General features: G+C 50.9%; 1 protein-coding gene across 2 annotated transcripts; it reads right to left on the reverse strand.

The window, feature by feature from the left end:
* Positions 1-296: 296 nt before the first annotated feature.
* SCARB1 (scavenger receptor class B member 1) lies at positions 297-20,739 on the reverse strand. 2 transcript variants are annotated; one of them, XM_055714728.1, is made up of 12 exons: positions 20,516-20,739; positions 16,496-16,653; positions 14,634-14,775; positions 13,996-14,199; positions 13,494-13,589; positions 12,792-12,904; positions 10,679-10,845; positions 9,900-10,018; positions 8,182-8,255; positions 7,250-7,301; positions 6,705-6,773; positions 297-4,274 (listed from the first exon to the last, which is right to left on the reverse strand). In XM_055714728.1, exons 1-12 carry the CDS (start codon positions 20,633-20,635, stop codon positions 4,149-4,151), a joined length of 1,440 nt encoding a protein of 479 aa, XP_055570703.1. In that variant the 5' UTR covers positions 20,636-20,739; the 3' UTR covers positions 297-4,148. The 2 variants fall into 2 exon arrangements, with proteins under 2 accessions (XP_055570703.1, XP_055570700.1); XM_055714725.1 differs by having other exon boundaries at positions 297-813; positions 6,627-6,773; positions 20,516-20,735.
* Positions 20,740-21,543: the final 804 nt, after the last annotated feature.

The raw sequence follows: 21,543 nt of genomic DNA on the forward strand, positions 1-21,543 counted from the left end.
CTTAAGTTAAAGGGCTGTGGGCTGGAATCACTGGAGCACAAGGTCATGGCACCGAATCGGGACTTTAAAAAAGTCACCACTGTACTCTCCAACTCATGCAAAGGCTGGAGCAACCCCAGCAGGCTCCAGGTAGCCTGGGAAGAGACATCACTGAAGTAACAGCAACCAGAATTGATTTGCGGTTTAGTCCAGTCACATCAAGTGGCAATAAAACCGTAAGTGGCTTCAGGATTGCAAGCCCCATTTGTGTGAGATGAACGGTGGCTTTTAAAAAGACCACTAAGTCCCATCAGTGCTACATATACAAACCTCATTTATTTTAAAGGCTCCTGTTAAAGTGCCTTTTATTCCTAGCAATTGGCAGTTTTAAATTGCAAAGTAACTTCTCAGGTCAGCCAGCAACCATCTTCACTCCTGCTGGCCCACAGGGAGAGAGGGGCTGAGGCAAAGGCCAGCCCCTTGGGGACATGTGTTCTCTAACGCTGTGTTTTGAGCACCTGGACGAGGCGTCCCATGCCCCAGTGTGGGGGGCCGGTGCAGCAGTCCTGTCCCATGGCTTTGCCATGGTGTGCAGGGTCCCCGTTGAGTTGCCCAGGAGGACTTCGCCTTCCAGAGACCTCTAGGGACGCAAAGCAGGTCTTGCCCCCAGCATGGATGTGTCCCGGTGGGAAGCATGCTGGGGCTGGCGGCTCAGGCTTCGGCATCGTCCTGGCTCATTGTGTCAGCGTCATGTAGGAGCGGCGTTGTCTCAGAGGAGGGGGGCGGTTTGCTCTGATTGGCGGGGCGGCGCAGGTTCTTCTCTGCAGCGGGTCTCTGGAGAGCAGAGGACAGCAGTTACAGCCGCGCACTCAGTGATGGCACCACGGCCAGACCTTAATCTGTCACCACATCCCCACTTGGGACACCCCCCCCCCCAAACCTCCTGGATTTTCTCATGACCAAGAACCCTTTTCTGTAGGCTTCTTAAATTGAAGATTTTTGTATCTCCTCCTCTAACAAAATAAAGTTATTTCCATTCCTGCCCACCGATACACGTAACACCACCCAAACACCCAACCTGAGAGCTCCATCACCCAGCAGAGGAGCTACAGGACAAAGTCAGCTTGCTGCACAGCACCAGCGAAGATGAAAGAGAGATGGGGAGGGTCTTCTCTCAGGGACACAACAGCTTAAAGAGCCCCAGACCCCAGCAGCAGTAGATACAGACAGCACCCAACCCTAGCATAACAGTAAGGGCAACCTCTGGGGAAGGTGAAGGATGGAAGCTGGTACCTTCTGGCACCACGACAAAGGGTCCTGCTCCACCAGAGCTTACAATCACCAAATAGGTTCACCTCCTTCAAAGTTGAAGAGGAGCCAGATATGCTTTCAAGCAGATCTTGTGGGCCCCTTGACACTAATTCATACAAGACCCCCAGGAGGAAGCAGTACATGACAGCAGTGGGTCACTCCCTGCTGCTGGTGACAGAGGCACCCATCTGCCCACCTGACTTGCCATCTAGAGACATTTGCTGCTTGCTGGGGACCTGGATCTGGGGCATTGTGGAGGGACCGTAAGGCTCGTCCAGCCCTTTGACTGTTACCCATTGCTGCTGCTGCATGTGCACCAATGATACCACCAGGGCCACCTGGAAAGTATCAAAAATAACTACAGAGCTCAGGTGTGGGGAGATAGGGCAGAAAAGCTGGTGGGTATTCATGGATAATCTCCTCCAAGCTCAAGAGTGGTCCATCCCAATAACCATCCCTAGTCAGGCAAAAATACCAGCAGGCCTGTGGGAATGAACAAGGAGCTCCTGGCCAAACTCAGATGCAAAAAGGAAGAATACAGAAGGTGGAAGCAGGGACAGGTAACCTAGCAGAAATAAGGGACACTCAGCATGCAGGGATGAAGTTCAGAAAGCAAGACCAACTGGAACTGCAGCTGGCCAGAGATGTCAGAGACAACAAGAGCATCTGTAAGTACACAAGTGACAAAAGGAAGACTAGGGAACACGTGGACCTGTTGCTGAATGAGGCAGGGGACCCCAGAGACCAGGGGAAAATCTGGAGCAAGGAAAACGTACCCTTGGTGGAAGAGTATGAGGTCAGAAAATATTTAAGCAACCTAGACATGCATAACTCCATGGACCCTGATGAGGCGTACCCACAAGTGCCAAGTATCACAGCAAGGCTACTCCCCATAATCTTTGAACAACCCTAGCAACTGGGAGAAGTGCCCAAAGACTGGAGAAAAGCAAGCATCACTCCTATCTTGAAGACGTTCAAGAAGGAAGACCATGGGAACTGCAGGGCAGTCAGCCACCCTCCGGTCCTTGGGAAGGTGATGGAGCTGCTAACCCTAGGAAGCATTTCCAGGCACATGAAGGACATGAAAGTCACCAGGAGTAGTCAGCACGGCTTCACCAAGGGGTAATCACGCTTGACCAATCTAATAATCTTCTACAATGCAATGGCTGACTCAGTAGGTGAGGGGAGAGCAGTGGATATTGTGTACTTGCACTTTGGTAAGGCTTTTGACACTGTCTCACATAAGAACCTTGTAGAGGAGCCACGAAACACAGGCTGGATGAGCAGAGAGTGAGGTGGGTTGGAAACTGGCTGAACAGCCAGGCCCAGAGGGTCATGAGAAATAGCATGAAATCCAGTTGGAGGCCAGTAACTAGCGGTATACACAAGGGGTCATTACTGGGTCCGATCCTGTTTAACATCTTTATTAGTGATCTGTCAGTTTGCTGATGACACAACTGGGAGGAGTGGCTGATAGACCAGAGGGTCAGGCTGCTCTTCAGAGGGACCCCAACAGGCTGGAGAAATGGGCTGACGGGAACCTCATGAGGTTCAACAAGAGGATGTGCAAAGTCTTGCACCTGGGGAAGAACAACCCCATACCCCAGTACACACCAGGGGCCACCCAACTCTTAAGCAGCTTGGCAGAAAAGGACCTGAGGGTGCCAGTGGACACCAAGTTGAACATGAGCGAGCAGCGTGCCTGTGTAGTGAAGGCAGCTAACTATCCTGGGCTGCATTAGGAGTGTCGTCAACAGGTCGAGGGAGGTGATCCTTCCCCTCTGCTCATCACTGGTGAGGCCACACGTGGAGTACTCTGTCCAGTTCTGGGCTTCCCAGGACAAGAGAGATGGAGCTACATGAAACAGTCCAGCAAAGAGCCACTAAAATGATTAAGGGACTACAGCATCTCTTATGTGATCAAAGGCTAAGAGAGCTGGGACTGTTTAGCCTGGAGAAGAAAAGGCTCAGGGGGATTTTACCAATGTATACACTTATCTGGAGGCAGGGTGTAAATACAGAGCCAGGCTCTTCTCAGTGGTGTCCAGGGGACAGGACAAGAGCCCATAGGCACAAATGTAAACACAGGAGGTTCCATCTGAACATTAGGAAACACTTTTTGGGTTTCTTCTTTTTTTTTTTTTTTTTTTTTTTTTTTTTCTTTTTTAAACTGTGAAAACTGTAAAAACTGGAACAGGTTGCCCAGAGAGGTTGGGGGAATCTCCATCCTCGGAGATATTAAGAGACATCTGGACACTGTCCTGAGCAACCCAGCTCTAGGTGACCCTGCTTGAGCAGGGAGGATGGACTAGATGACCTCCAGAGGTCCCTTCCAACCTCAACGACTCAGTGATTTTGTGATCCTGTAATACAAATCCAGATATTTTATGTATCAGAAATTCCCTCTTGAAAGCCTTTCTGTCAAGGCTCCCTGCATGCAGGAGGGGAGTGATGCCCACCAGTTGACTACCTCTGTTATCCCCATGAGTTTTTACCCATTCAAAAACTTACCTCTGGATCTTAACACACTTGGAGGTGTGGGGGGAAACAGGCAAGAAAACAGTTTCCTCACACCAATCCTACTTTTCACGCTGATCCCTGCTGATATTATTAGGGCTGCAGATCAGGTAAACCAGGAGAAACAATAAGAGCGTGTACTTGCTGCCTGGTTAAGCGTGAGTATTAAGACATCTAAATTGCCCTGAATAAAGCCATGAGACAACATCATTATATCAAAGCTTGCTAAGAGGGCATGTCTGGTAGATGTGGGCAGTAAACATTTCCGTTTGATTGGTTTTAAGCAAAGTTTAATCAAATCAGGATGAGAGAAAAGCATGTTACCTTGACTGGGTACCCACCTACAGTCTGGCTTCCCGCAACACCGTCCCCTTAACTGGAGGCAGCTTTTTGGCAGAGGTGGCCTGGTTGGCCTTATTACTGTCTGAGTTCTTTTTATTGCTACTCCAAAATAAAGAGCATTTTTCCTAGAAGACAATCAGGCTAGTTTATGGTGCACTTGGACACGAATTCCACGAGCGTTCCAATTTTAGAAGGAGATTTTTAAAATCACTGTTTAACTAGAATCTAGTTATTAATGAAGATTTCAAAATTTAGGTTAAACTAAGTCCTATTTAAGATTTTGGTCAGTGTCAGGCCAGTTTTAAAATGGTCTGTTTGCCTTTTAGAAGTGTCACCACACAGGCTTTAGGCCATGTTAGCAGAGGAGAGCTACAAGGCTGCGTCTGGGCATGTTTTACGTCTGTACAGATTTATGCATTTTTTTGGAACTGCAGGTCCAACAGATTCATTTCAAACTGGCTCCACTTTAAACTAGACTAAGATTTAAGTGTTTCACAGTACCTCATCTAGACGGGGTTTACAGCACACTGCTCCCCTCCAGAAGCCAGAGGCACCCAAGATATTCCAGGATGGAGCTGGGTTCAGGGAGACCTTCATGATGATAGACACATGAAGGTGCAAAAAGTGCCCAGGCTCCGTGTCCCCTCTGACCTCACCTGTGACTTCAAGAGGGAGGACTGTGCATGATTAAGCAATCATCACTAGATCAGCAATACTTCAATCAAATGAGGAACACACCTTGGCTGCAAATTGCTGTCTTCCAGTTCACAGGCTCTTATCTCTTCATTAGGGAGAGACTTTCATGTCATGTTACTCAGCTTCCTTAGAGATTTATAAGGTCACTGAGGCTTTCTAATCACTTTCCAGGTAGTCAGGCACTTCCTGCAGTTGACTTTTAGCTCTAGCACTGCATGACACTTTTGGCTGAGCACCCAAATACAGCTGGCTTACGTCTGGGTTTGGGATATTTCACAAGTAGATATTCAGTTGACTTGAGCGAATTTAAAATCCAGCTTTTCTTCCTGACCCTGTCTGGCATGGTTAAGGCTCTTTGATACCAGGAATTAAGACTTACACAAAGCAGGGTGAGGAAATGCCAGCCCAAGGCTGCGTAAGGTCTTAGAAGTAGCTGCCCAGCAAATACAGAGGTTTTTCAGATACGCTGGTGCTATGCAGCAGAGCAAAGTGTGTTTGCCAGCAACCACTCGCGCTTGCTGAAGCAGAGAGGTTCAGCACACAATACCCAACCGTCCCAGGAACACACCATGGGCTCCGTTCCGAGCCCTCAGCCCCAGCATCGCTCCCACCCTGCAGGAAAGTGCATGGAGTAACAAGGGGATTTGAGATCATGCGTTTAAGTCAATTAAACAGTTGTAGGCTTGGTTACAATCCAATTACATGATACTCTGAGAACCCTGGCGCTATTTGGAGTGGGTTTGTATTAGTGCTTCAGTAAGGGCCATTACAGGAGGCTGGGCAAAAGCAGCCCCTTGCATGTGCTGTCCCCCCAGCCTGCTCCCACGCTGAGCATTGCCTCTTCAGCCCCACAAGCAGCCTCTTCACTTCTGCAGCTTTAGAGCTAGCTCATGCCATTTGACTGTAGTGTAAAACCAAATACACTTGCTTTGATATAGGTTAGGGTAGGGAGCTAGATCTCTACTTCAAGAGCTAAGCTTTTAGAGAGCTTAGCGTTATCAGATGGATATTTTGGGGCTGGAGCCACAGATCTCCACCAGGTGTTTTCGCGGGTTTATATTCTGTCCTCGCAGCTCAGCTCAGGCTGATGTGCCAGCCAGGCACCCTCACCCCCCCACCCCACCCGCCACCCGCCGTGGGCCAACCTCTACCCTGCTGCCAGCTCCCTGCAGGCTTCGAAGGTCTTTGCTTCCCAGTCAGCCCAGATCCACAAAGGCTTAACTTCCAGAGCTATTTGGAGTAGTTTGCAGAGAAACCAAGTGAGTTTCAGGGAAAGACAGAGTCCGGTCCAGGTTGAGAAGCAGCCACGGTGTTTGTGCTCCTTCTGTGAGAACACAGCAACTACATTTCATTTGTGAACAAGCTGTGCTCAGGTAGCTCCAGCCCCTCAAGAAGGCTCTGTTCAGATTAGAAAACTGTCGGGACTCTGCGGAGATGCACAGATTTGCGCAATGGCACAGACCGGCTGCTTTCTGTGGAGGCTGGGCTGATGAGCTAGTTCTTGCATTAGCTGGATGAGCAGAGAAATACCTCCTCCTACAGGAACCCTCTTCCATCACTGCTGTGCATCAAGGCCAGAAATGCTTTTATATTATCTATTTGCAGCCCAGTTTCTAGATGGCTGAGGAAGTCCTGCTGCTATATGCTGGCACCATTAGGATGCTGCTCGTGGCATCAGCCAATGCTTCCTCAGGAGTGTTAGATTGTCAGCCCGATCGACATCATCTGATTAAGACTGATTTGACTAACAGCATTTCCCACTAGAATCTGCAAGTTCTTACCTGACTCGTTGCCATAAGTACAGCTGCTGCGATAATGAGCGGGACACTCAGCCCAAGGAAGATATACTGCAGGTAGACCATCAGGGACGGGAGCAGCACCAGGTTGGTGTAAAACTGGTTTAGGACTGAGCCTTCAATGGAACCACTCTGCTCAAAAAAGCAAGGCTGTCAGTGGCATTTCCCTCCCATCCAGGGCTGAGACAGATCAGCTGTGCAACTCCTCTCCCACCAGCTCCTCCCAGCATAGCTTAGGGAATTTATGCAAAATTCAGTCAGGCTAGAAGCTTTTACTAAATACTTGGAGTCAGGACACACACACAGCTGGAGGCCGCATTCCCTGGCCCACATTAGCATGCGGATGCTGGCAGTTCTGTTCTGGGCCCTATTTAACCCCACATCTAGGACAGAGCCAGAGGTTTACCAAGTATAGTGCAGGGTTTGTTCAGCTCAGAGGGATTAACGACACAGCCAAGTACTGCAAAGCCTTCTGTTGGTGCTTAATTAGTCTGTCTGGCTTAAAGCTTTATCCAAAGCAGAGTTTCCCCAGCACTGGATGATGGGGATGCAGTTCCCCCCTCCTGCAGGAAAGGCTCTGCGGAATCAGGTTGAGGAAGGCAGCTCACCTCTGAAAACCACAGCAGCGGCAGGACCACCGGCTTAATCTTCCCTGTTTGACTAGAGGGGGATAAATAAATAAATACACACTTAGATTTCTGGTTGATCAGGCCACAATTAGTGCCGTAATTCTTCCTAAAGGGACAGGTCTGACAGACTGATAGTAGCCAGGAAACCAGCATAAGGAAGCAGCAACTCCTGCTGCTTCAGTACGCTGCTCCCTCTCGAGGGACCAGGTCTGACTTGGGTTTTTCATGTAAAAGCAGAGCTCATGCTTCCATTTGTGCCCAACTGCCTGATGACAGAAATAAGCGCCATCCCAAACCAGGGACACTGACTGCAATGGTAAACTTCACACAGCTCCAAGATGTCCCAGTCACCTGCACAGTACCAGAGGGTGGTGCGGCCAAGTTCACAGCATCGGGGCTGTCTGCTGGTGTATGCAGTGCAGTCAGCCAAAGCAGCAAGAGCACACTCCCACCCTGGCGGGTATTTAACGTCTGGTACCACACACCTTTGTTACAGAGCCTTTCAGTTTGCTTTCATAGAGCTGAAAGTCTTTTCAGACAAAGGCTTCAACCATCAACGCTGTAGGCTGAGTGTGTTTTGCCTCTTCATGTTGGATGTGACACCTTCCAAGCAGACAACAGGAGCAGCAGTCTGTCCATTGGCTGTCCACTCAGGTGCGGGAATCCTGCAGGGATGCTGCAGGAGCCGAGCGAACAGCCAGCCGCACACTGCACTGCTAAGGGATGGCAGTTTAGGGTCACTGGTATAACTGACTGCGCCACACCAGCCAGCTGGCTTCTGCAACCACGACAACTGGTAACCTTAAAGCTACTTCATCTTTGGGGAGAGTAACCTCTGCAGTGACCCCAGCACCAGCAGCACTCCCTGGTTAAGGGAGGGAGATGGACATTTCTAAAAGGTGGCTACTTACAGTATACCAGACACCTGCTTTATGTACAGGTTCAGCTGGAGCTTGATGGAGCAATTCATGGGGATGCCCGTCATCTGCATGGGAAAAGACCAAGCAGTTCATTAGTAAAGCCAACATTTGCATGGAGAGCTTTGCAGAAAAGCAACCCTTTGCTTTCCATTATAGCTGTCTTGGGTGTCATCTTCCAGAGCAATGGATTGGATCACCCAGGGATCCACTGCTGTCACCACCACAAGACCAGGAGCGTGGCTGGGGTTTCCACTAAAGTACAAGCCATCAGTCAACCAGGCACCAGTCCCCAGGCTCTGGGAATGACTGACATGGAGGGACAACACTGTCCCCACAGCAGTTTGCAGCCCATCTCCTTTACTTTAACGCTCTACCAGCCAGCGAGACTCCCACACAGCAGCATCCAGAAGGGAGCACCACCCTTGGGGTAGCCTGAAGGCACAAGGCTAACCTGAACAGACATGGCTGCTGCAGGAAGCAACATGCTCAGCAGGCAGACAGCAGAGCCAGGGAGGTGATGTGTGACCCAGGGCTTGTAGGACTGAATGTAAGCAAGTTCAAATCACCAAGTAGCATATGCAACCTCTAAGTGACCCGCTAGGCAGGCTGTTTGAATGGCAACTTCAGTGTCTTCTGAAGCCTGATAAGCCCTTTCTGCTGTTTGTCCTACCCACAGCAGGATGGAAACCCCTCAGTGCAAAAATTCACACACAGAGCAAAGGACAAAACAGTTCTCATGACTTGGAACCAACAGACACCACTGCCCAGCAGCACCCTGAGACCATGCCTACAGCACACTTCAAAGCTGGTCTTGTTTACACCCATTAAGGCATTGGTTTCTCATGACACTGCAGTTTTGCAACACTTTAAGGACAGAGAATTTTTGTTGGATTGCCCTTGTTTGTAATCAGCAGGCTGGAGCTACATGAGAATACACTTAATTGTACCGTTATCAGTAGATAATTGATACTGTAATAAATTTAATTAGATTTCTATAACTGTGGTAAGAAAAGCAAACAGAGCCCAATGCCCAGATAAGAAGCACAGACCTCACCTCAAGATGGGGATTGGTTTCTTGCCTGAGCAAACATCACTGAGCATTTGGAAGATCTGACCACATGCAACAAAGGCCATGGGTGGAAGATCCCAAAGTCCCCTCCCCACCAGCAGCTGGGACAACGGCTCAGGACACCCCAACTCATCACCACTTGAGTGGTAACTTCCCCCTTACGCTACAGGCATGCAAGAAGTGTAATGCAGCAGCAGCCCAGTGCAAAAGCAGCCAGATAGATGGGCAGGTTGAGAGACTGGAAGAAGCTGGCCCAAAAATGGTGGCAACAGCTTCAGCTACGGCATGGTCTTCAGGCTTTGCCAGTCAGCTCTCATGGCAATACATGTTTGCAGACTTGGGGCGTAACTGAGCCACTGCTAGACACCCCTCCTGATGTTATAGACCTGAGTCAGTGGAAAGAATTTGACTGTGCTTATCAAAGCAATGCTTGTGATTAGTTCTGCAATTCTCCAGAAGCCAGATAATTATTCTATTAGTTTATAGCTTTGACATTTTTATCTGCACGTGTCCTCACCAGTCTTTGCACTATGGAAACCTGCCCAAAGCACTGCCATGAGAGCAGAGCCAGGCGGCCGGCAGCAGGCTCCCGGACAGTGGCCGCAGCCCCAGGGTGAGGATCCCAGCAGGTCCCACTCACCGGGTGCACGTCCAGGAAGAGCGCGTGCTGTTCCTTGCTGGGGTGCAGCCCTTCCACAGCATCCACCAGGGCTGGGTCGGCATTGTAGAAGTGAGGATGGGAAATGAATATCGGTGCATCTGGATGAGAACAAAGACACCTTCAGGTCATCCAAACCCATCAGAGACTTTTTGTGGAGGTTTTTAAAGCCTTTTGCAGCCCTTGTTCTGAACAGGCTTTTATACTATTCTCCTCTCAGCCAGAAAACTCCTTCCCTTCCCTCCCTGCAGCTTATTCCATGGCTTGGGGAAGGGGGAGATCCAGTGTCCAAGCCACCCTCTGCTCCCACACACCACACAGCGCCACAGTGACTCATTGTACCCAGACACAGGTTAGGAAACCAAGTCCGAATTTCTCATTCCTGCGTGACCTGCACTCAGCGTCCAAAGTTAACATTTAATTTGGCAGTTACGCGCCCTGCTTCTTCCCACCCTTGCTCCCCTGCCCACTCCCTCCCCAGCCCAGGGAACACAATGCTCCCCACCATATCCTTGGACATTCCCACCAGCACCAGGCTGCCATGGGGCCACAGACCAAGAGGACTTTGGGCAGAAGGATTTTCCCTCTTTGCTGAGATGCCTGCAGGAGTGCAAGTGAGAATGCCGTGCACGCGGATCCCAGTGGTATCTTTTAGCACTCCGGCAGATAGTAGAGCCAATTTTCCATCTATCCAAGCTCGTATCACATCCCTGCAGTTTAATATTGGTACAGCAAGGACAGCCCAGGAGGAAAGGACTTACTGAGCCTACAGGTACTGACGTTCTGGATGCCAGACTGCATGCAGGGGCAGAAGCCTTCGTTGGGTGGATAGTCCGTGCCATTGGCAAAGAGAGTTTTTGGTGCCACAAAGCGATACGTGGGCACACCTTTGAACTGCCCAGAGCGCTCATACACCAGTGTCATGGATCTGGAAAGGTTTCAGTGGAGAAGGATCAGGATTAGCCAACAGGTTCCCAGCCCAGAACTGGGTTCTTATCTTTGCTGGATAAGATGCAGTTGCAACGTAACTTAGACTTTGAGATCAAGATAAACACTCAGAGCAGTGCTTTGGATGAGGAATGAGTATTTAAGCCATTTGTTCTCCATGTTTTAAGCACAGATAGAGTTGGTCAGGGCTAGTTATGGAGAGAAACCACAGGCTTATAAGTGTGTTTGCAGTATCTAGATGAGATTTGTTTAAAGGCATGTAGTAATCCCCAGGGCTGCTCTCCAAGAGATAATACTCTCTTTGTGCAAGCCTTGCCTCCGAGGTGCTCCATTGCAGCGGATAGACACTGGCTAAATCTCTTTTGCAGCACAATTCTAGCATTACAGGCTGTCAGGGGAGTGGAAAATTTTACTACATTATGCAGTAAGATTTTTTTTTCTTGATACAACAGGCTAGTGATGTTATGCTGCATTATTGCTACCAGCTGGCCAGGAGAGATGCATGTTTCCAGGAGGGAAGTTTGCTCCCTTCACACTCGAGCGAGGTGTGCAGGAATACTCACAGCTTGGGCAGGCCCAGGGGATGCTTATACCTACAGCTGCCTTCTGATACCAGGACCAAGGATGGGGGATTCAGGGCATGTTCAGCAGTTACATACATGCCTCTTGGCTGTGCTCACCTTCCAGCAAGAAGGCAGAGGCTGCTGCAGCACATCAGCAGGATAAAGCCTTGCCTAGCTCACAGGGACATCCAGGTAGTTGCATCTCAGCATCAGCTGCACTTAATGTGCAAACAGCATAGAAGATGAGCCCTGCACACCCTGCAGCAAGGCAGATATGCTTTTACTCAATCAGCTGACATTTGTGGCTCCTTCCTAGCCAGACAGGCAAGCAGAGAGGCTGAGACAGAGATTTGGGGAGAAGAGAGAGCACCACCTGGTGAAGAGGCAGAGCCACTTCCCTCACAGCACTGTCCAGGGGGAACCTCCTGCGATAACAAGAAACCAAGCTTGGTTTCCTCCACTTCACTTAATAACTTGTCTGGAAACATGCTCTGCTCCCTAGAAGATTTTGGTAATTTTACAGAAACAGGTATTGTGCATTTAAACTTCGATTACTGGTAAACTTCCCTGCAAGTTCTTGGCTCCAGGTCATTTTGGTTTGTGCTGATGTCCCTTTCATAGAGGAATTCCTGCACTAATCCTTGGCTCAGCTGACTGCTTGCTCACTGAAGAGGTCATTGTTCTCTATTCAACGGGAGCACTTGCTTGTTTTGCAGCACTATCTGCAAAACCTGAACTAGTATTGTCTTCCCCAAGCTGGGGACAGAGTTTCATGCCACTGCCTGCCTCCTGGCCTCCTCCCCTCCTTCCAGCCTCAGGGAGTTTCCACACAGGCAGGCTCTGCAGGGTACTTTAACCCCTGTGTGATCGGCTCAGGCCAGTGTGTCTTATAAGGGACAGACATGCACCACAGTGCATGAACTAGGCAGCAAAATGAAAAACCAAAAAAAAAAAAAAGCGGCAGCCTGGAGACAGTGGCACAAGCCCCATCTGGCATCACTTCTGCAAGCATTTAGTCAGCTGAAATAGCTCCGCAAATAGTTATAGCTGCGTTTCCTTATGACAACTCTCACTTCTCCCTCTTGCCTCCCACATCTTATCTAGTCTGGTTATCTTTGACTGATTCAACATGGGCAAATTAGACTTCTCCAGTGATTTGGAAGGTATTTATGAACACCACAAGATGCTGCTAATTAAACAACGACACTGTTTGCAAAGTTCAGATACTGCAACACTCGACTGCAGCTGAACTTTACCTACTGAAGCAAGGCCCCAGCCCTCTGCCTAGGTACTCTGCATGCACAGGGTGAGCACTGCAACTCCTGCCACCTGCACAGGGACAAGTTGGCAGCTGTGGTCTCACCTGCAGGCATCAGGGCTGTAGAACTCCAGCGATGTCGGGGACATGAACGGTGGCCACATCTCCCCTGCGGTCCCATTGATCATGTTGCACTCGCTGCTCCGCCAGTAGTTCACCTACGGGACAGGTGTGGAGGGAAGAGATCAGAACAAGGAGCTTGCTGGGGAGTTGGCTCCCACCCCTGCGTGGGACACCCACCACTCTACGCTGCTTCCACAGCAGCTTGAGATAGCAACACTTAGACAGCCAAGATCCTTGCCATTCAGGCACCTGCCCAGTTAATGGAAAATCAGGACAAAATCTGCCTGTCCCAAGTGCTCCCACAGTGGCTGATCTGTAGACTTTGCTGATTTTCATCAGGAGTGGAATTCCACAAGGGAAGAACAAGCACACCTTTAACGAGCGTATTTAAAGTAACATCTTAAACACAGGCCACAGGAACCAGGGACTTCAATCCTTAGAAGCAATCAGCTCCAACAGCATTTCAGGGGGTCCAATGCCACCAACAGTGAGCTGGACATAATGCTTCACGACACATGGCTGCCTTCCAGCAGTGTGCCCGAACAGAAGCTGCAGCAGTTGAAGCCCCATAGAAACCTGCCTTCAAACCTATGACCCAGAGATACCAACGGCACACAGCTTTCAGTTTCTTCTGCTTCAGATCAAATGTTGCCCCTGTATGAGATGTCTGCTGCCTAAACCTACCTTCTTTAGTCCGTTCCATGAATCCACCATGTGAACTCTACTGATGTTCTTCATGCCTGTGTTCACTGTGAACAGCCCTGAATTGGAGTTGTTAAGCTGCAGAGAGAAGAAATTAATTCTTAACCCATTATACACGGCAAGACTGCAATATCTTAATGACTTTGCATGCTTTGTCAGCTCTAGGGGTGCTTCACATACTGTAAGCTACTGAACTTTTACTTATTTCAGTTGCCAGTGACAGCTTCCAACAGATGCATTTCTGCCTAAGGAGAGAATTAAGGCAGCTTTACACAACCGCCACCAGCTACACATGGCTGCTCCAAACAGTTCGTGAGTGGACCGAGTGTCTGGCTGCCTAAGGAGAGAACTAAGGCAGCTTTACACAACCACCACCAGCTACACATGGCTGCTCCAAACAGTTTGTGAGTGGACTGAGTGTCTGGGCTATGCCCAAGACCAATATTGCTGTGATTTTAGTGTTCCTGACCAACAGTTTACTCACCTCCATAAATAAGCCAAATTTCCCCTTGAAAGGGATTAGGCCAGGAACAAACATATTTATTGTGTCTATTAGAGGGTCTTCATACCCCCACATTATCTCCCCCACCGTCCGGTTCATGAATGCCTCCTGTTTCAGGCCAGCCAGGGCTCCACTGAGAAGAAGCTTCACAAAATTTGGCAGGTTTTCCATCATTACAGCTGCTCCCTGGGAAAAAACAAACCTCTGAGATGAGAGTACCATCTTTACCAAAGAGGAAGAAACACATCTTTGGTGCTTAGCAGGGTCCTTCTGCTGCACCAACTCCTAGAGAAAATCCTTTGGACAAACTGAGGCTCACCACTTATTCCCAGTTTGGGAAGAAAGCTGTTGAGGGGTCACAGGCTTCATTTCCCCAAAGGATGCAGACTTAAGCCCAGATGCTTTGCCAGCCCTTCTGCACGCTCTGGTTTTGGATGGGTAACAGCCCAACATGATAACCAATACCCAGAAAACAGAAAACTGCATTTTATAAGCTTAACCACCTCATTGTTTGATTAGCCTTAAGCCCTTCAAGAAAGTAACCTTTGAGTCAGCATTGGGCATCATCGCTGCCCTCACAAGCTCAGAAGTCGGTACCCATCCAGGAAGCAAGTTCTTACCATCATCAAAATGTTTGGCACAACGATGTACTCATCTTCGGTGCCATTGGACAAGTCCAGCTGGAAGAAGAGTTTCCGGTACTCCAGGTAGGAGACGGTGTCATTGTCATGGAATGTGATATTTGTTTTATACCTGAACTCTCTGCAAAGAGATGGGAGAGATCATGGGAACCTTCTCCCACGTAGTGTCCCTGCAGCACCTGTAGAGCCAGGATGGGCTGCACAGGCCTGGGCTTGCTTCAGAAGAGCAGAGGAAAGAGACCAAACCCCAGCAAGAAGTGAAGGGACAGCAGGGGAGGCAGCGTGCCAGGGAGCAAGCAGTGTCACCCTCGCACCCTGAGCAGGGTTAGGGTGTAGCAGAAGGAGATGGCAGCCCGGGACCAAGGCACCACGCCGAGTGTTTCCTCCCATCTCAAACCCCACCTGACAAGCAGTTGGAGACAAAAACATAAATCTCCTGTCGCTTCACCTACAGCCCTTGAAAAGCCCAGCCCTACCAGACAGACACCCAGACAGGCAGATCTACACCAGAACAACTTGCAAAACAGAAGAGGACCCAACAAGATGCCACAAGACCCACCAACAAGCCCACACTGATCTGCCCCGGAGCTCCCTAACTGCTCCCAGGTTCAGGGCAGCCTGCCCCCGTGTGCAGCATCGTGGCTCTCCTGCTCTGCAGGGCTTGTGGCCACGCCATCGCCCGCACACCACCCAGCATCACACCCCTTCGCCTGTGCCGCAGGGCCACCCAGGCTCACTGAGGCTACGATGCTCCACAGCGGCACGAGGTTGTCCCCAACATCACGAGCCTGTTAAAACTCCCCAGGGAGCTGAAGCTCAGCCCACCAGCAAAACCAAAGTCCATTACTGTGGAGCCTCTGTTTTATGGCCCACAATAGGGAAGGGCACTAATCTTGCTCAGTGGGAACATAGGGATGCTAATAAGCTTTGCCCCTTTGTTTATTCTTATTTACAGTAAGTAAAGCCTTTTCCCCAAGCCAAGCAACTGATGCCATCACAACATACAGAATCCACATGGTCTTATGGTGTGACCTGACAAGCCCAGAAGAAATGAGGACACGTACATACTGCCAGGTTTCCCCCGAGTGCTACTCAAACAGCTTTGGATTAAACCAGTAATCTTCCCACATGAGCTAGCTTAGGCTGCTGACCTAACTTCGCCTACATGTGTAGGCAATAATATGTTGAATATCTCAATTCACGTGCTCAACTCAACATGAACCATCACTTCATGCTTCAGGTCCAGAGAAGCATCTGGGGCTTCCACCACTATCCACAGCCATGGCAAATATACCCAGCCCCGCTGCAAGTGGACCTGACTAAATTTTAGCGCTCTGTGCTGGTTCTCATGACCAGAGCATTCATGTTAGGCAGATTGTAGGTCTTATGTCACATAAAGAGGTCTAAGGCCAATCCATAAAGTTTGATACTGAGGTGACTCCAGCTCTAGAGCTGGATGCTTCGATGCACAGTGAAGATGAAACAAGTCCAGTCTGAAGATGAGTGTTGTCCACCACCACCCCATCACCCCTCACACCTATGTTTGGACCGTATCAGCCCAGGTCTGACTGCACAACAGGCAAAGCCAGGAGCATAGGACTGAGCTCCACAACTCAGCAAAGCACAGCCCAGCCCTATCACCCTAGTGCCCAGAGGTCCTACTTGCAGCTTTAGCAAGGTCAGAGCAATTAGAGCACGTTTGGGTCACTTAAAATCCTATGCCACTGGACTCGCACCAAGCACATTAATGCCGTGCCCTCCTGCCAGAGGATCAGCCAGGAGCTGGGCAGGCAGCACAGTGGCCAGGCTCGTGCCCAGCTGGACCACAAGTGGTAGCTGACCTGTAAACATAAGGTCCACGCTGGTTCAGCACCGGCTTCATTCCCAGGAGGACCTCCTTGGGGTTCAGCACTTCAAAGAAGTGCACCGACATGTAGAAAGGAACAGGAATGTCTTTCCACATGCTGAAAGAGATGCTGCTGGGGTCGATCCTGACATTCTGCAAGGAGAAAAAAAAAATATGAGGGGAGGAAAAAAACCAAAAAAAGTAAGAAGACACAATTCTTGTGCTCAGTGGCTGAGCATATCCACCCTCAGCTCCACGTCAGGCCCAGCTGAAGGCGGCAGCTCCAGAAGAGGCTCTCCAGAGGATCCAGGCACGTTATGCAGACTGAAACCGAGCCAGACCCAAACCTGGAACTCTTCTGTATGCAGCAGCATCAAGTTCATGCCACAGGATGCCTGTAGGCTTATTTATTCAGACTCAACTTTCCAGATCCTACCCACAGGATTTTGGAGCTATTTTGATGCGCTGGAGGCTTGCTCTGTGCTAGACAAGCCAGCGCTGAATTATTCACAGCTCTGCACATTTGACTCGCCTGACAGAAGTCACCCCATCCCAAAGGCCTCAGCTCATCTGCCGGCTTTGGCAGCTCCACACAGCCAGAAGCAGGCAAGGGCTGGGAGAGGTGGCAACTGCATGGGTACCAGCAGGGAGGGCCCACTAGATTCCCAAAAAGCAGACGGAGAACTGGGATGGCGACCCAGCTGTGTCCTGACAGCACCGTGCAGGATACCCTGGCTTCCTCCCAGCTGCCATCCTGCAGTGACCTGTAGCTGGTCACAAGGCATGTCACAGGCAATGCACAATCCTGGTTTCCATATCACTGTCCTGTTTGCTGGGAAATGCCTGCAGGAGCCCAAACATGACTTCAGCCCTCATCAGCTCCCCAGCCCAGGAGCCAGCATCTGGGCACATCTGTCTCCACTCCCTCCCTGCCTTCTGGGGGCTGCCTTACAGACATGAGCCTGTTCCTTCTTGAGCTTTTCTTTTGGGTGTGTTCCACCATAATCTTTGCTTCTGCAAGCACAAGCCCTTGCCATGGTTAAGTAACCCTGCCAGCTTATGGAAGCAGGTTTGATCCACTAATTGGTGAACGCACGTGAGCATTCTCCTGTTGCAGCTTGGCAGCCCCACAACAGCTCTCCTGCCCTGGAGCAGCTCGCTCTGACTGTGCACATATTTGCTGCCACAGGGGATTGAGAAGGAAAGCCAGCAGAAGCTTCCCTGCAACGTCCCATCTTTCTTTGGCCACTTCATGGTGAGGCTGTGCTACCCACAAGCAACAGGGCAAGTGGTGGCTCATCCGAGCCCAGATCCTCCAGGCGCTACCCCTGAGCAGACATCTCCACGATGCAGTGTAACCCACCTACAAACCCTTCCCACCTTCATGTCAATGCCCACATGCTGCTGGCCGAGAGCCTCCATCCCGCTGGCCTCAAGGATTTCGTGGCTAAGAAGCAGTGACAGGACAAGTTTTGATTTAGCTTACTTTATAATCCTTACTCCCAATATCCGATAGAGTACGAACAGCAACATCTGTTTTCCTTTACTTGCTTATTCCGTCTTGCACTCTCTTGATCCCTCGTTGCATACACATTGATTTATATAACGCATACCCGGGTCAGATGGAGCTGCACCCCAGCTCCCTGATGCCTTTCTCAGCTCAGCCCTCTCCCATCTGGGCACAGCAGCTCAAGGTCCTCCACAGATCTGCTGCTAAGATCTACTTAACAGGGTACCCTCAGAATTAAGCTACCTGTAGGTCTAAACAGACATGGTCATGTGTCTGAAATAAAAAGAGAGTACTTTTCACTTAGACTGGTGACAAAGTGTCACACAGATCTTTGATCCCTCCTGACCAGGCTGATCCCTGACCCTGAGGAACTGAAAGGAGGAACTGGCTACTGCCCACCTCCTCCAGACAGGACCAGAAGAGCAGCAGCTCCACCAACAGTGCCCAAATCCTGCTTCTCCAGAAGTGAGGCTCCAGCCACCCTGCTGGGTAAAACCAAGAGTTGAGGTTTCCTCTTCAGCTTGAGAGGAGCAGCCACGCTGTGTGCAAGCACAACCCCAGCGTCGGACCACAGCCCTTCCGCCACCCCACTGAAGCACCACAGGTAGCCCTGTCAGTCCTCTCCCAGCTTTCAGGCAGGACAGCACAAGAGCTCCCAGGTGGAACAGAAATGTTAAGAGGCAGATGCAGTCTCACTGTGTTAAAGTACATCTCCTAGGCAGGTCAGCGGCACTCCAAGTGCTTCCAAAACAGCCGCAGCCCCAGGTTTTGCAGGGCCAACGCTGCAGGCAGCAAAGCTGCCAACGCAGATCCAGCTTCTGCGAATGGGGCAAGAGATGGGCTCCAAGTTCCCTGTTTCTGCTGTGTTCCCCTGCATGCTTTACTCAAAGATAGCTTCAAAACTACCACCTGCTTGCAACTAAGTACTTTTCCATCAGTCATGATGGATGCACCATCTTGACCGAGCTCAGGAAGCCAGGATGGACAAACCAGCCTTCACCCACCCAAGCCCAGTCCTTCAAAGCCCAGCTCCTCTTTCCCACACCACACTCAGGACCAACTCAGCAGTTTCAGTAAGGCACTGGATATTTCTCATCACCCTAGACATCATCAGTCAGTTATTTTTTCCATTTCATGTTAAGCCTCATAAGAGCTCAGGACCATTTTGGGTCATGCTGAAGATGGTGGAGACCAAGGGCTTGAGATGAAGGGAGGAGAAACAAGGGTTGGTCTTTTCGTCAGCTTCTGTTCTCATTGCAAGTTACTAGGATTTAACTAATCAGGTAGAAAGAATCAGGATTAGCTAAAAAGAGGGCAGAAAGGTTTTTGCACCAAAAATATCACTCCTGTTCTGCAGTGGCCGTTCAGCCTTTTATTTGCAGCTACCAGCTCCTGATGTCCACGAAACTGAACAAAGATCAAATTTTACTGCTTAAGCCACAGGACTGTCTGGCTTTGCCCAGCCAGCAGCACTTCCAGCGGGCACATTTACAGGGAAGTCCATTTTCAGCAGAGACTCTGAGCACATGTAACCGCAGCCGTTGGCCACAGGGTGTTTATTCACCTCTTTCCCCAGAAGCACATTTCCAGGTACTTGACCTGGGGTAGGTGCAAGCTTGGAGAAACGCCAAGACAGGGAGCATGTCTCTTTTGGGCAGGGAGAAAAGCGTTTGGCTAAAGGTGGGAATGAGCCAACGGGTTAACCCACAGGATAACTGGTATCCCGACAGTGAGGAGAGGAGCACTTGCTCCCAAGATTGCGCAGGAGTTACCGAACAGGCTCACAATTCCACCCACAGCCCCACATCTTAACCATGGGGACAAATGCCCCTTCGGCCTTGGGACCTCTCTTGCATATAAGACAGGTCTTCAAAGAAGCAACCTGTTAGGTTCTCTGTCTAGGAGGAGAGGAAGTCCTGCGGTTGCTCCACGCACCAGGCTCCTTCAGAGTGCTCCTGCACGCCATCTGCCCCACGTGCAGCTGGAAAAGCCTCTCACCAGCACACGTCCGAGCCCGGTCGCTTGCACACCTATTTATAAAAGGAACAGCCAGCGCTCCAGGTCAGGGCAGTAGGGATGGGAGGAACGGCAGGTGCTGGGGCATTGTCCAGCCCAGCACCACCAGCACCATCCCCTGAGCCAAGTCCAGCTACACAAAACTCCCTGGCTCTTCAGGGAGCAGAGCCCATCCAGCCCCCACACTGTTGCTGTAACCAAGGATGGAATATCCCAAGGCTGGATTTGCTCGCCCTGAGATTCCGGAGGCTGCTCAGAGCTGCAGCAGCGGCACCACCGCAGGGACCCCTCGGCGCCCACCTGCCCCACGCTCCACAAGGCGAAGGTGCCCACGCAGCGGCCCCGGCCATGCACCAGCTGCAGCGCAGCCCGCTCTGCACCACCATCACCGCTGCACCTTGCACCGGCCGCAGGATGTGCGCCAGCCCCCTGCCAAGCCCCCAGCTCCGGCCCCCCCGCCCCAAACACATACACCCCGGCCCCGCTGACCTTGACGACCTCGTCGTTGATGATGAGGGGCCCCACCAGCAGCAGGCAGACCCCCAGGAGGGCGCAGGCCGCCCCCGCCAGCCCCAGCCCCAGCGGCAGCCTGCGGCGTGCCGCGGCCATGGCTCGGCACAGCAGCGCAGAGCCGGCCCGCCGCCCCCAACGCCGCTTTATGTCCCCCCCGCCCGGTGCGGCCCGGCCCGGCCCGGCGCGGCGCAGGCAGCGGGGAGGGGCCAAGGAGGCGTGGGCGGGGCGCATTGTCACGCCCCCGGCCCCGCCCACCCAGCGCACTTGGGGCGGGGAGCAGCGCGGCGCGCCAGCCTCTAGGCAACAGAACCCTATACATGTGTCTGAATATAAACCGCTACATTAATATATATAAATACATAAAATATATAAATAAATTTAAAAATACGGGGTGGGGGTGTATGTATACACACACACGGCCCCGGGGCCCCCCGCAGCGCGGCCAAACACCTGCCGTCACAGCAGGGAGTCGGTGTCTCGGAAAGGGGCGAGAACAGCGGCTGAAGGGCGCTGCCCGGCAGCCAGCCGGTAACTCAAGGTTCAACCTCAGGCTCTCCCCGAGGAGAACATGTCCACCACCCCTTCACCCGCCTCGGTTTTCCCCAAGGAATCAGGTCTTTGGTCCATCTTGCTCACTTGGAGCAGTGCTGGATGAAAGCCTGCTTGCCGCTCATCTCTAAAAGCATCTAGAAGTCAGCAGAAAATAAAGAACAAAGGGAAGAGTCCAGCTTGGGACAGCCTATTTTAAAATAATTCTACACATCTTCGTCCAAAATATGAATTGATCTGAGCTAAAGTGTCTGGAAACCGGAGGCACCCACCTGCCCAACGCCACCCTCCAGGCAGGCACAAGCTCACAGCTCACAGCTGGGCAAAGCCCAGCCCCTAGCTCTTGCCATGGCCTGCACCTTGGTGGGACACCTGCATTTGTATCTTTGCACTTAATGGTGTCTTTTTTTTTTTTTTTCCTTCTAGACATTTTTACCTTGATAGCTACCTCTGTT

Source organism: Falco cherrug, chromosome 1 (genome assembly GCF_023634085.1).
Source record: "Falco cherrug isolate bFalChe1 chromosome 1, bFalChe1.pri, whole genome shotgun sequence".
NCBI lineage: Eukaryota > Metazoa > Chordata > Aves > Falconiformes > Falconidae > Falco > Falco cherrug.